At 34.1% G+C, this 15,905-nt stretch overlaps 1 protein-coding gene across 1 annotated transcript in view; it reads left to right on the plus strand.

Annotated features, from left to right (window-relative positions):
- The window catches only part of LOC137615547 (tachykinin-like peptides receptor 86C), a 134,886-nt gene that overhangs the window by 12,736 nt on the left and 106,245 nt on the right, over positions 1–15,905 (plus strand). Inside the window, exons 3-4 of the mRNA XM_068345457.1 lie at positions 1,218–1,234; positions 4,946–5,028. Coding sequence (XP_068201558.1) covers positions 1,218–1,234; positions 4,946–5,028 — 100 coding nt within the window. The remainder of the gene's footprint in view (positions 1–1,217; positions 1,235–4,945; positions 5,029–15,905) is intronic.

The following is a 15,905-nucleotide window of genomic DNA, read 5'->3' on the forward strand; positions in this document are numbered from 1 at the left end:
AGGCTCAATATTGCACTGTATTCTATAAATTTATTCTAGCTCTGACCAGATTATGGAACGATCTTCCTAATCTGATGACAAATCAATGGATTTTCTGGAATTCAAAATTGTTGTAAATGCTTTTATGTTGAACAGGTTGAAGTGAGTTTGGTTTCATAGATTAAATGATTGATCTATTTTGACGTTGATACTGATCTCAAAATGTATCTTATTTATTTCTCATGTGATGTATAGTTTATTAGTCATTTTTATCTCTTCTTTTCCCTATGGGCTGCCATTCCTGCCGAGGCCCTAATCCTCCTAAGGGTTATTAGCATTCTGCTTTACCCGTCTACTGTAGTAGCATCACTATTAAAAATAATATGGATAATGACAGAAATATATCATCTCAAAATGACAATAAATAAAAAGATCTTTCAAACTGAAGCACATATTATATAAAGAAATCACGACTAATCAAGTGTTTTACAGCAACAAAGATGATAATAACAATGATAGATATACTTTCATAGATATATTATTCAATGGGAAACTCAGATAGCGCGTAGAAGTTGTCATTTTTTACCCTTTTCCAAAAGCATCTTTACTCAGTTGGGTAATCCAGAACTGATATCTAGGACTATTGATACAAAACATTAGAGTTAATCCATTCCGTGAGTTGTTAGAAAGAGAAAGTATTAATTGTAGTTACATAAGCGGTCTTTTGAAAATTTCATTGCCTTCTCATGATGTAATTCCTCAATATATATGAAATAATTATATTTGTTAAGTACACCCTTGCGTTAATAGGAGTAGGAGGAGATGAAGATGATGATGACACTAATTATTTATTCTAGTAGCTTTTGATTTTATTCGCATTGAGATATTATGTAATTAATTAAATAGTTATTTTTGGATTTGTTACAAATAGAGATTGCAAAAAATAATGTTTTGTGTAATTTTTTTTCTTTTTTTATCAAGAATTGCATTGTAATAGCGAGGTCACTACCCGAAGCAAAGTATCAGAAAAATAACATGATTTTATATTTATAAAGAAATATACATTTGATATGAAATAATAAAATATAAAAAGCGAGTTCTTTATATCATAATGAGTTTCTATAATTAAATGCATTTTTTGGTCTGAGGTAATTATGAGAGTAACCACAACAATGAAAGTAGCAAATGTATTATGTTTGTCCAAAGAGAATTGATTTTTTTTCTTATTTCTATTTCAGATTCTTGTCTTCAAAAGGTAAGTGGTTTTATGCTGTAGTGCTGTTGGAGTCTGTTAGATAGTGTTTGATGTTTAATATTGTTTTACACTAACTTCTATCAGATTAGGAGGGCCCAGATGACATACTATTAGCTTACCAAATTCATATGCTATTGCAATGTCTTGATACAATGAGACTTTCAACGAGGATTGTTGATCTATATGCATACTTCGGTGTTTAGGATTATTTATAATATTCTGTTGATTTATTAGTAATATTATATTTTGTACGTAATATATTCTCATCTTTAATTTTCTTGCTTTTGTTTTGGCTGGGGTTTGCAGATAATGACAAATTCTCATTTATTATCTGAATGTCGTATTTTTTATATGTCTAGATAGATGATGTTTAGTATAAGCTTCCATTATTTTTAAGGTTTTGAGTAATTCCCTGATATTTGTCGTTTATTATATTTAATATGGTACACATTAATCATTGTGATTTCATATGTATTTTGTGCATTTATTATGATTCTAATTTATACTCCAATTTACACCATTTATTGTTGCCTGAAGTGGCTTCCGAAATTATACTCTATACTTCATGTATCTCATATGCTTTTGTTTGTGCTAAAATTGCAAATGCTTTTATTTGTGCTAAAATCGAAAATCTTTTATTTACAGTATATGTGTATGCTTTATCGCATGAGCTTTATTTCTTATTTAGAAATTGATCTTATTTATGGTCCTTAGGGAAATATATTTCGCTCCAACAGCATTCAGTGTAAAGCAAAGGTTATCCAGAACGGTGTAAGCTGGGTGGGTATTTATTTGTAGAAAATATCATGTCAAAAACAGTAGATGCTTGAACAATGGCGGCTAAATCTGCGTTAATTTATTATTGAGAAGCCTATTATAATTCACATTTCTTTGTTTTGTTTTTTAATGGAAGCTGATTATTAATTGATCTTAAGTTTTTCATAACAAAGTTTCTTTTTAGTCATTACTTACAGATCAACAGCGTAATCAAATAGAATGGGTTTTTTTGATCTTGTTAAAAATCACTTTTTATCAGGTATTAATTTTCTAACGTAATACAATAGTCAATTTTTAAATAGGAATTTAACTTTATCAACAATGATGGATTGGTTTTTTTATAAGTTATATAATCACTATCAATGTTCTGAAAAGAAAAACGAAAGTAATAATTAGATTTTGCGATCGAATATTGTGAAGTAGGTCAAATGAATGATGCTACGGTGTAAATGTTTATATATTTGTTATGAATAATCTTATGTATATGGTAAAAAAAATCAAACCCATGTTGTTCTTGTTCCACAAATTTAATCGAAATTGTGCTGACTTTTGAAGAATATCTCTAAGGGGATTAATTTTGCTTTGTGAAATATGAGCTTATTTTCTTGCATGATAAAACCGTTCTGGGTAACCTCTCATTTTCAGCATCAACGATAAGGATTTCTTGAAGGTATGGAAACTTTATTACTATGTTACATTAAACTAATTACCTTTGATTTTCAGCTTGACTAGGTCGGGCGCTTGGCGTTATATGCGATCCTCTTGAATAGAGTTTGATTTTAAGAAAAAACTAAAAAAACTTTTGGAATTTCTAAGGCGTTTGGTAAATCAACGAAGATTTTTGCGTGAATTTCGGTCAGTTGCGCGACTTGTCCAGGTAAACAAACGTTGGGTTTAGCTTGCTCGATTTAACACTTAAATTCAACTGATCGGAACTGAAGTTAAAATTTTAATAAAGCCAGTCTAATTTACGAAGTCGGAATAGACCAAATAGCAAGACTTCAATCACAAGAATTCGATTTCAAGACTCCAGTCGCAAGAAGTGACTGCAATGGAAATGGCAGAATCAGGTCATCTGACTTCGATGGTCCAGTGAAAGTAAGTACCATCTAACTTTCAATGTATGAAATCTCCATACCTGATGAAAAAACTAATTTTTTTTATATAAATTTTTATTTTTTATTTTTTACTAAAAAAACTAATGTTTTTCTATTGTTGTATTCGCCAGGTCGGTTGGTGTGGCGTTTTGATGCTTCTTTAATTACTGGTAGAGTGACATGGTCTCAAAAACATGCTCTTTGAACTGGTGAGTTTCATGCACACGCTTGCTTTAGCTTAGAGAAAGGTTTTCATGAAGTTAAGTAATTAGAAGGTGTCATTAAGTAATTTCAGGCTGTGCATATGTAATTATTGGCTGTCCATAAGTAATTAAAGGCAATGCATAAATAATTTGTTTCCCCACAGTAGCACGGATTTTTTTTTTATCTTCACATTCTTATTAGGCTTAAAGAAAGAAATTGTACATTCCAGCCTTTAATTTTGATTCAAGTTTTTTAGGGGGAAAATTTGCAAAATAGTTATCTAATTCGAGAATTTCTCAAACCCAAACTATACAAAAATCATTTAGAATTCTAGTAGTGATTCTTGGTTGTAAATTTACTTTTGAGAAACAATCGGTATGTTTCTTCGATTGCACCAAAAAAACTGTCCTGTTGAGAAAGTCTTTTAAGATTGTTGGTGGTTAATTTAGGATATGTGTTAATTCTTAACATATTTTGAGTATTGTTCTCCTGTTTGGTCTTAACCTGCTAACTCTTTATCTTAATTTGCGAGACAAAAACTTGCAATCTATTAAATCACTTATCCCTGATCTAGACATTAATCTCTGGCACCGTCGCGACGGTCAGTTAGTTCTATGTTCTCTATAAAATTGTTCTAAATTCTGACCATCCTTTTGCATCTAGACCTTCCCATCCTGTACCATCATGTACGTGTATGTACTTAATTCTAAATCTTGCCATCTATATCATAGTGATCAATACCAAACTGTATTCTAGCAGTTTTATTCCAGCTGTGACCAGATGGTGGTATGATCGTCCTAATCTAGCTATTGAATCGGTGGAACTTCTGAAGTTCAAACTTGTTGCAAATATTCTTTTGTTGAACAGGTTAACATAAGTCTCGTTTCATAGTTTATGTGATTGATCTATTTTAACGTTATTAAGGATTTTAGAATATTTTACATATATATGTTTTTTAATTCTTTTAAATATTGTATGTAGTTTGGGCTGCTTTTTATGTTGGAGCTCTTGGGCTTGTAAGCATCCTGTTCTTCCAATTAGGGTTGTAGCTTGGCTGGCAATGATAATAATTATAAGGGTTGGAAATGAGCTTAAGACAGCCAAAGAAAGTTAAAAACATGAAAGTAATGATCTAGTTCTTATGGAGGATGGGAACTCAAATATTATTCAACCCGGTAGTTCCATAAGATATCAAGATCTTTCTTGCATAAAGATTATTAATACATAGTATATGGGATGAAAAAGAAAACGGATGAGCTACATTTAAATTGTATACAAAACATAACATTCACTTTTTATATATAGTCTGAAAATGTTAGTTGTTACGATACATAAATAAAATATAAGATATATTTTAATAGGTTAATATATTAAGACGTTCAGTCTTACAAACAAAGGATTTCAGGTCTCGGACAATGGCCCGTAGGACTCATATAAGCTTTGTCATCTGATTATACGCTTGTACTTATATTAGTTTAACAAATATAACAAGTTACATAATTGGTATATTAATAACTGTCATCTAATATTCCCCGGATCGAATCAAATATTTATTTTTGCTATTACTATGTATCTTAAGATTTCATTATACCCTCTAATCAAGAGTATTTTTATGACAATATTTCTTCGACAGGTCTCTTGCTTCTGGGATCTTCCGGAATTTGGTGACTGCCACTGGGGATTTTGGTCTCTCAATTCTCTTGGTTCTCCAAATAGGTGAGTCAAGTGAAGCAAAGGGAAATTTATTTACCTTGCAGCAAGCACCAAAACTCGCACGTGTTTATGAATTTTATTTATTTTGTATATATATATATATATATATATATATATATATATATATATATATATATATATATATATATATATATATATATATATATATGTATGTGTATAGACTGGTGTGCTTACTTTTACTATGAAAAACTTTCCTCTTATAGGGAGAGTTTAGGGGAAAGATAAGGCAGCAGTCATTGTAAGATTAGATTAAACCTTTATATATATATATATATATATATATATATATATATATATATATATATATATATATATATATATATATATATATATATATACACACAATATATATATACTGTATATATATGCAGATATATTTTCACATATATATATATATATATATATATACATGTATGTATTATATTGCGTATATATACATATATCTATATTTAAATTTATTTTTGTATATATATATATATATATATATATATATATATATATATATATATATGAATAGCAGTTTCGCTTCAGATTTACTAGAAAGACGACTGAAAGCAGAAACTTCAACCATTTGTACTATATTTATTTCGATCAACTAAGCTTTCGGGAAACCATCTTTCCCATCTTCCGGGCTAAAACATGAACTTTAAGACAAATTAGTAGACACTTTTTTCTTGTGTTTGAAGAAGGTTTGCAGACAGTCAATGCCGTCTAAGGCTCGCTTCACACGAGCAGATATTTACCGTATGGAAATATTTCCGCTTGTAAGGAGGCATGTCTTCATACGAGAGGATTTTCCATGAACGGCCTCATAGTTTCTAAAACCCTCTACACTGGAACTACGCGGGTTAATAGTGCTCGCAGTTAGTAAATCACTGCCACTCGGAAATTCTCCCGCGCGGGCAGTGTGTAACCAGCCTCATTGACTTCTAATCCGCTCGTGTAAAGCGAGCCTAAATGATGTTTAATATATCATGAATTATTTAAATGCATCAGACCATCTTTACAGGTTTACTAATGCTGGCAGTTACGCCTTATCTTTATATTTTGAGTATTCTTTGTCTACTTCATAAGATTTTTGACGGACGTGAGGTAGGGTGATCATTTTTATCATTCCTTTCTCTTTTCTATTGTTTTAGAAGGCATTGAATTGACTGGAATTGCAACTGTTGAAAAGTTCATTGTTGAATATGGGATATGCAATATGAATTGTTTGAACATGGAACTTGTGGAACCGTGTCTGAATGATAAAATTTCTTAGCTTCCAAATGTTGTTCGATTATACCAGCCTTGAGAAGAATTACAGCAATGCATTTCAAGCTTTTGTGTTTCAAGAACACAATATATTTCCTTAATCATGAATTTTTTAAAAGGAATGTGAATATAGTATAAGTGACTTTGGGAGTTCACGAGAGAAATAGATTATTTTGCTAATTGATTTCCCCAGACAATTTTTTTCCCTGCGGTAATTAGCGCCCGGAATACGGGGTAAAAACAAACCAGGAAAAAGGCAATGAGTCGCTGGTAGAGAGGAATTGTCTAACATGTTTTGTCGTCAGTAATTGGTGTGATGGAACTGAATGATCGAGCGAGGGAAGTCCATTGCCAATTTTAAGCCAATTATTCAAATGTTCAGCCTGCCGGTCTCCATGCCTGGGTGAGTCTGGCTTTCCGAAACCACATATTGAATTGTTTTGAATTTTCCTTCCGCTTTTGAATGTGGCACTTGGAAGGTTCAATAAGTTTTTCTATTCCTGTTAGAATAATTTACAATATTCCTTCTCAAGTAACAATTGATTTAATGATAGATAGAGGAGATTTCATAGTATTAAAACTTGCTGAACTAAATTAAAAGAAAAAAATGTCTTCAAGAATGCTCTATACCTACAGCTTAGGAAAACTTTATTATTATATTAATTCACAAAAGGGGAGACACAGAAGACCTGAACAATTAATGCTCAATAAGTTTATTCCCAGTAATATATAAAATATTTGCAAAGATCATATTAGGGTGAATAGAAACACAGCTAGACTTAAGTCAACCAAGAGAGCATGCAGGCTTTAGAAACGGGTATTCAACAACTGACCATATCCGTGTAATTTACCACCTAATAAAAAAAATCAACAGAATATGATAAACCTCTATGCATGGCAGTTATAGACTGTAAGAAAGCTTTCGATTCTGTCAAAACTTCAGCAGTAATAAAAGCTATTCAAAGACAATGAATGGATGAATCATATGTTAGAACATTTAAAGCTATCTATACGGGATGTACAGCAATCCTAAATTTACATAAAGATAGTGAGAAAATTCTGATTAACAAAAGAGTTAGACAAGAGACCCCATCTCTTAAATTATTCACAGCGTACTTATAAGTTTTGAAGAATGTATGATTGAGAAAACACATGAATAATCATTAATGGGGAATACCTTAACAACATAAGATTGGCAGATGACGTAGTTCTATTTAGTGAATCATGGGAAGAATTGCAAAAGATGATTGAAGATTTGAATAGAGAAAGCAGAAATGCAAGACTGAAAATAAAACTAAGTAAAACTAAAATAATGTTCAGTGAAAATGCAGAGACAACAGATTAGGGCTGTGGATAAATGAATATACAGTATGTACCTAGGACAGACAGTAAGTGTTTCCCCAGGACATGAAACCGAAATTAGAAGAATGATAAGTATAGGATGGAGAGCCTTTGGTAAGCAAAATGAGATTATGAAAAGCAAAATTCCACTCTCTGTAAAAGAGAAGTATTTAATCAGATGGTCTTACCATTATTATTATTATTATTATTATTATTATTATTATTATTATTATTATTATTATTATTATTATTATCTAAGCTACAACCCTAGTTGGAAAAGAAAGATACTATAAGCCTAAGGGTTACAACAGTGAAAATACCCCCATTAAAAATAAAACAAGGCGAAGAGAAAACGGATAGAATAGTGTGTCTGGGTGTACCTTTAAGCAAGAGAACTCTAACCCAACTAAGGGGAAGACCATGACACAGAGGCTGTGGCACTACCTAAGACTAAATAACAATTGTTTTTATTTTGAAGTATCCTTTCCCTATAAGAACTGCATACAATAGCTGAAGAGCCTCTACCGTGCTTACCAAGGGGAAAGTAGCTACTGAACAATTGCAATGCAGTAGTTGATCCCTTGGGTGAAGAATTGTTTTGTTAGCTTCATGTTGTCAGGTGTATCAGGGAAGAGGAGAATGTGGAAAGAATAGGCCAGACTAATCCTGTATTTATATGCAAAAGGAAAAGGAGCCGTAACTATAGACAGATCCAGTATAGTACTTTCTGGCCAATCATAGGACCCAGTGCATCTCTAGCCATAGTATCTCAAGGGGTGGCTTGTGCCTTGGCCAACCGACTACCTTGCATCTGAATAGCGTTTGCAAACAAACTTAATGAATAATGCTTTTAAACACTGTAGCAAGAAGAATCATCTGAATATATATACATATACCGTACATTATTTGTGTGTATATATGTATATATCGAAGGAGGCGAGTAAAAAAACAACCTCTACCCAGAGCGCCGTGTAGGTGTTTAACTTAGTTACGAACATATGTGACTTCAGAAGTAATTTTAGAGGCAGGTGGAGAAAGAACAGAGAGAGTTTTCTCAACTTCCTGAATCTAATGACTCTTTGTGTAAAAAAGAGAATGGCTGAGGCTTGAAAGGATGAAAACTAATATTTTTTCGGAATCTTTTGGAGTTCCCATGCAGCTGGTCTAAAATGTTAGATAGCTTTTTATGGTATGTGAAAGAATAGTGCATAAAGATGCCACTATTTCATTTGACTTTAAAGTAGTTAGTGTTTTAGTCCTTCCGTGTGCTTGCATTTATAGCTGGCATTTGAATCCATTGGATTGGTGATCTGGTCTAAAATGTAAAATATCTTTTTTATGGTTTGTGAAGTAATAGCTCATGAAGAAACTCTTGTGTCAGTGGAATTGAAAGGGGTTACTCTTCCACCACTGTGTGCATGTCTGTGTATATGAATTTAAAATATCTCGAATTGTAACTTCATTTTGATATTTTTGATGTTTTGACCATTCTTCTTCTTGGAAATTGCCATGCCGTCGTTCATTCATAAATTCGGTCCCCTTTAAGAATAATCTCGGAATGCAATTCAGGGTTTGGTGTAGACTAGTAACTGATTCTTTTCCTGCCGGATTTGCCGAACGCAAATATCTTAACATTTTCTTGCAAATTCGTTGTACGTAGTTATACGTTGTTGATAAAAAGAACAATGAAAGAATAAATTCCTCTCGAAACAAAGAGATTTAAGGAAAAGTGTAAATTGAAGAGGAATGGTATTCGGCATTGTCAACAAATTCGTTATTCTATGTTTGACTGCCACAACACTCCAACGCAAATTACTTTCAGCTTCCTGCGATTTGCCCCAATGACACAGTTCTGGGAACTATTAAGATCAATTTAAGATTGTTGGAGGAACAAACTCGATTCAGGAAGATAAATTTGCTCAAGAGTCTCTTAAGAAGTATTCAGAGGAAGCATTTACTTCTGACTAATCCTGCCAAGAAAAAGCTCTAGATGCTGAAATTAAATGATATCATAAATCACCGATTCTGTGATGAACCAATTTCATGCCAAAAATTTCTCAGCCGCCATGTTTAAGTATCTTTAAATCAGGAGTCCTCACTTCTAAATAAGGCACATACTCGCGTCTGTTAAGGTTACGAAACAGAGCTCAAAATATTTTGTAAGGTTCAAGTAAATTTCAACATTTGATTTCAATAACATAAGACGTAGACATTTTTGTAAAGATATTTTTTTTTATGGATAGCAAACATTACACAAGTCAGTCTTTGATTGAGGATCTCATCACGCACAGACGTCGTTTCATTTATCTGTATAGCAGTGACCAGATGGGAACATACGAATGCCAACATTGAAAAAAAAGATAATTTCTCTTAGCAGTGAAGGAAACTGAAATGTAACTTTGCCTGGTACTCTCAAAGGGTCTTTGTGAATATTGTAAACATGGTGATCACACGGTCAACTACTAAATTCAAAGATGCCACCTGTAATGAGTCATTATTCTAGCTGAAGGTCCGTTTACTGTTGGGATTCATTTACAAGGAGCCATAGTGATAAGTAAGGGCATTGAATATCAGCCAAACATAAACAAAAAGCCAAGTTGAGAAGTATTATCTTGATCATAGCTATGTATCGAGTAATAGTGCAAACATGAAAGATAAAGTATATATATTAAGAAATCTATATTAAACATTAACAGAAAAAATAAATCCTGCGACGATGACCAATGTGACTCAAGATTATGTAAAGTAATTAATCAATGTGCCTTGAAAAAATTAAAAATTCAACTCCACATGAAGAATATTCAACCATATCCCCCTTTCGTTTATGGTTGCCCCACCTTATGTAGGACACAGATCTGGCCCTGACACCCTTCAGTATTCATCCAAGCTTTCTCTTAAAATGACATTGTTTTTTTTTTTTTTTTTTTTTTTTTTTTTTTTTTTTTTTTTTTTTTTTTTTTTTTTTTTTTACTCAAGAATTAGGAACATATCTTTTTTCTTACAACTCCTCTTGATAATTACATTCCCTCTTAACGCATCATTAGGGCAATATTAGATTCTCGCTCCTCTGGAAATTGCTTCATTACAATTGTTGTCTCCAACGCTGGTTTTTATCTTCCTTTGCATATAACTGTTCTCTTGAGATAACTATGAAAATAGAATGATAATGTATATAACTTTTGGTTTAGGAAAGACTTTCATTCAGATCCCTTTAGTGGCACTAAAGTTCACTCAGACTTTATTCGAAGATACAGGATCGTAATGAGGGATTTTAGAATGTTAAGATTTGATCTGTCCATTTAAGGTTAAAGGCCACTCATGAATGACAGAGGCCAGGAACAGTGACAATACCTTACGAGGACAGTGCCCTAGAGACTGACCATATATCCATATGATCAGCGTCAAAGGCCCCACTCCACCCAAGCTAGGATCAGGGAGAGCTAGACAATGACTCCCCCAAAATCCCCATATTTAGCTGACAAGGAGGGTAAGGTTGCAGACACTACAAGAAACTATCAAGTTTGGACCAGACTTGAAATCCCGTCCAGCAGAACGCCAGGCAAGGACGTTTCCAATAGGCCACCACAATTCTCATTAGCGATATCTCCGTTTCCGACTTTATATAATCATGTATTCAAAAGCCTTGGGAGCCTCCAAATCTTTCAAACAAAACTCAAAACATCTCTCTTGATAACGATATTTGGATCTCTCATTATCAATAACAACTACAGTATTATATCATGATTAGTTTTTTAATGGATATTTCATTTGTGTAAATAAAAAGAAGGACGTATGAAATCTTTTAACAAAAGTTGTACAGAAGTTCATGAGATCTTTCTCTCTTTTAAGAGAAATTCCAATTAAAGGCAATAGCTTCTAGTCATTGCAATTTGGATGCCGTTGATGTTTTTTTCCAGGTTCAAGTTCCGGTTGCCTCTCGTCCAGGATGCTGTTCGACATTTAATTAGTTTCTTGTAAAGGTTTATTATTTCCATCCAGTTTATTATGTAGTGCAGGTCATATCAGGTTCATAGACGTATATAAGATGGAAAATTCATACAATATGAGTATTTTTTCATTCCATTATGGATGGTGCCATGTTATTTGTTTTAAAGTTGTCTGTCTTTAGGTTTGTCTGCTTAACTAATCTTTTCCGTTTGTCTGCGCATCATGGCCCTTAGGTTTATCTGCTTAACCATGAATTTCTGATCTGCTATGTCCTTTTGACATGCTTGTAAATGTGTCTGCTTAACCTTGTCTGTTTAGTTTGATGTGTCATCCTCACATGTTGCTGCGTTTGTCTCCTTATAAAGGCCTTTCTGGTCTGCCTCTCATCGACCCTTCTGTAGGTTTATATGCTTGAATTTTTTCAGCGGGTCTGCTGTGTCCTCTTGACACGGGTCTGCTGCGTCATCTTGTCTCGTTTGTTGGTTTGTCTGTTTGACCCTTGTTTGTATAGTCTGGTGCGTTCTCTTGACCCATGTTTGCGTTTATTTGCTCGACATTCCATCTGATATGCTGTCTGACTGTCCATGTGGTTTTATCTTGATATGTATGCTGCCAGTTTATTAACTTGACTTGGTGTCTGTCTGGTCTGCTGTATCATTTTGACCTCCTGTATTTTTATCTATTTAACTTAGTCTTCTGTATCATCTTGACCTGTGTGTGGCTATCTGCTTAACTGTGTCCATTTGGTGTGCTGTATCTTCTTGACTCATGCATACGTTTATCTTCTTGACCTGCATATATGTTTTTGTGCATGACTTTATTCATCTGGTCTGCTTCGTTCTCTTAACCATGTAAGTTTATCTGCTAACCTTCATTCGTATGGTCTGCTGTGTCCACATAACCTGTGTATACGTTAACCTGCCTGACTTAGTTCGCAATGTCTGCGGGCTCATCTTGACCTGTAATTTAATTTTTGTTTGACTTTTACATCTGATCTAATGCGCCAACTTCACCCCTTTGTACTTTTAACAGCTTGACATTGTCATTAGGTCTGGTCGTTCATCTTGACATATATGTATTTGTTTTCTTGAATTTATCCATCTGATCTGATGCATCATGTTGATCCATATGTATTTTCTGTTTCACTTTCTCCGTTTGGTCAGCTTTGTCAGCATCTCTGATTGGCATGAACGTTTCATTGCTGCTGTCTAGCCTGTCACTTCATGTTGTCTGTGTACGTGTATCATTTTAACCTTGTCCATCTGGCCTACTACTTTACCATGACGTGTCTGTACATTTGCCTGCATAATCATGGCCATTTGATTTGTTGTGTCTTCTTGTATGGTATGTACATGTCTACTTACTCTTATACATCTGGTATATTACTTCATGTATCAGTGTGTGCAGATTTCTATTAAGCTTTGCTCTTCAATTCTGCCACATTATCTTGGCCCATCTCTGCTACACTTATTAAACCTAGTTAATCTTGTCTGCTATGTCATCTTTTCCATTTTGACGTTTGTCTGGCTGACTTTGTCCATCTGGTCTACCATATCAGCTTGTCGGTATTCATATTCATCTGCTGAACCTTGTCTAATTGGTTTGATGCTTCACGTTGGCTGTATATATGTATGTTTACCTACTCACATATGCCCTGTGTGCTGCATTATCTTAACCTGTCTGTGTGTTGGTTTGCTTAATTTGTCTCTCTTGCCTGACATCTTGTTTTATCCATTTTTACTATTTTCCTTTCAACCATGTCCTTCTGGTTTACCACCTCATTTTGTTTCTTTACTTTTGAGTTCTTAACTATGTCTGTCTGGTCCGCCCCTTCACTTTGTCTTAGTACATTCATCTGCTTAACCATGTCCAGTTGGTATGCCACTTCATTTTTTCTATGCGTTTTTCTATTTAACAGTGTCAGATTGGTCCACCACTTCATTTGGCCTCTGTGCGTTTATCTACTTATCCATGCCTGTCTAGTCGGCCACTTCATTTTGTCTTCATACTTGTGTGGGCTTAACCATTTTCAGCTTGTCTACCACTCCATTTTGTCCCTGTGTGTTTATCTACTTAACCATATCTGTCTAGTTTATCCCTTCTTTTTGTCTTTGTAAGTTTGTTTACTTCACGATATTTGTCTGGGTGGTCACTTCATTTTGTCTTTTTACATTTGTTTACTTAATCTTGTCGAGCTGAGCTGCCATTTTATTTTGGCTATCAGGACTATTGTTTTCTGAACTTTGTCCCTCTGATCTGCCACTTCATTTATCCATCTTTAAGATTGTCTCAATAACCTTTTCTGCCTGGTCTACCAATTTATTTTCTGTCTATAGTGGTGTGGTGAACATTGCTCATCTGGTTTCCAATTTCATTTTGAATGGTTGTTTGCTTTATCTTATCCATCCAGTCTGCCCCTTCATCTCCTGTCTGTATGATTGTGTGGTGGACCTTGTCCGTTTGGCTTGCCACTTCATTATGTCTGTCAATACGAGTGTTTGATTAACCTTGTCCGTTCTGTCTGCATCTTCATTTCGTTGTATGTCCAATTGTTTGTTTACTCTTTTATGCCCAGTCTGCCCCCGCATTTTCTGTCCATACAATTGTTTGGTGAACAATTTCCGGCTGGGTACCAACTCATTTTGCCTGTCTGTACGATTGCCCGTCCAGATTGCCACTTCATTTTAACTGTCATTACATTTACCTGGTTTAGGGTCCAGCTACACCAAGTCCGATACGCCCTATTCTCACAGCTAAAGCAATTTGTGAATTCATAGACATGCAGATCAACTGCCTTAATTCAAATAGAAGCTGACGTGCTGGATTTGGCTTGACAACATTCTATCCTGGTATTTCTGCTGCTTCGTCTTGTTTGACGCCAAGTCACTTTATGAAAGTCTGAGAATAGTTGATGGCCTGTTATAGATGGTTATTGTATAAAGCTGTGCTAGGTGTTAAACCAGAACTCATTGGTGTCAGGTTGTCCGTAATCGTGCTAGGCTAGTTCAAAAGCTGGTTCCAACTCGTCTCTCAGGGCAAGTCCATGATTCCGAATGTGCCTTTTTACAATGTCTTATTGTTTTTTTTTTCTCTAATAGATATTTTCTATGGGTTTTGGTTCCGTAGTGTTGAACATATTTCGCATGCGTTAACGGAAATTCTCTCTCTCTCTCTCTCTCTCTCTCTCTCTCTCTCTCTCTCTCTCTCTCTCTCTCTCTCTCTCTCTCTCTCTCTCTCTACTGTAGCCTGAGAGTGAGAGTAACTTTATAGTTACTTTGTCCTTTTGCTCCCTTATCTGATGTTATTTGAATTGCAATGTCCTTTTGGCTTAGAATATTTTTTATCAGACTGCTCTTATTTGGTTTTCCAAATATGGTCATTATATTTTATTAAATATCATGTTGAAAAATCAAAAGATTTTCTTGTTTTTTATTTGAATATTTGTTTATATTATTTGATAACAACGACAATGATAATGAAGATAACAATACTCTTGTACTTGGGGAAAAATATCTCTTAAGTTTTCTATCCTTACATTTCTTTAATGAATGTTCACGTTTTTGTACCATTTTTGTCGTCATGCAATAAAAAAGAAACTAATAAAAGCATCAAGGGAATAAAATTTCACTTTCTTTCCCCAATATTTTCTGGTTTACTATTTACTTTACTTTGAACATTCTCCGTTTACGGCCCAGGATGCCATTATACTATTTATCTAATCCTTTCCTAGAAACCTATTCTTAGTCTTCATTTGCTCTGCAACTCCTGACATTCCTTAAATTATTTCGTAAAAGTTTAGCAACGAAGTTTGGAGGAAGTTTTGTCTGCACGTTTGCGAGATGTTTTAAAAACTGTGCCTTTGCAATTTAGCAGTGTCATGCATTTGCAATCTAGAAGTTTCCTGCATTTGCAAAATTGCAGTTTCCTGCAATTGCAATCTAGCAGTTTCCTGCATTTGCAATTTAGCAGTGTCCTGTATTTGCAATTTAGCAGTGTTCTGCATCTGCCGTTTCGCAGTGTCCTGCATTTGCAATTTAGCAGTGTTCTGCATCTGCAGTTTAGCAGTGTCCTGCTTTTGCTATTTAGCAGTGTTCTGCATTTGAATTTTGCAGTGTTCTGCATCTGCAGTTTAGCAGTTTCTGCATTTGCAATTTAGCAGTGTTCTGCATCTGCAGTTTAGCAGTGTCCTGCTTTTGCTATTTAGCAGTGTTCTGCATTTGAATTTTGCAGTGTTCTGCATCTGCAGTTTAAAAGTTTCTGCATTTGCAATTTAGCAGTGTTCTGCATCTGCAGTTTAGCCGTGTCCTGCAATTGCA

The sequence above is a fragment of the Palaemon carinicauda genome, chromosome 21 (genome assembly GCF_036898095.1).
Source record: "Palaemon carinicauda isolate YSFRI2023 chromosome 21, ASM3689809v2, whole genome shotgun sequence".
NCBI lineage: Eukaryota > Metazoa > Arthropoda > Malacostraca > Decapoda > Palaemonidae > Palaemon > Palaemon carinicauda.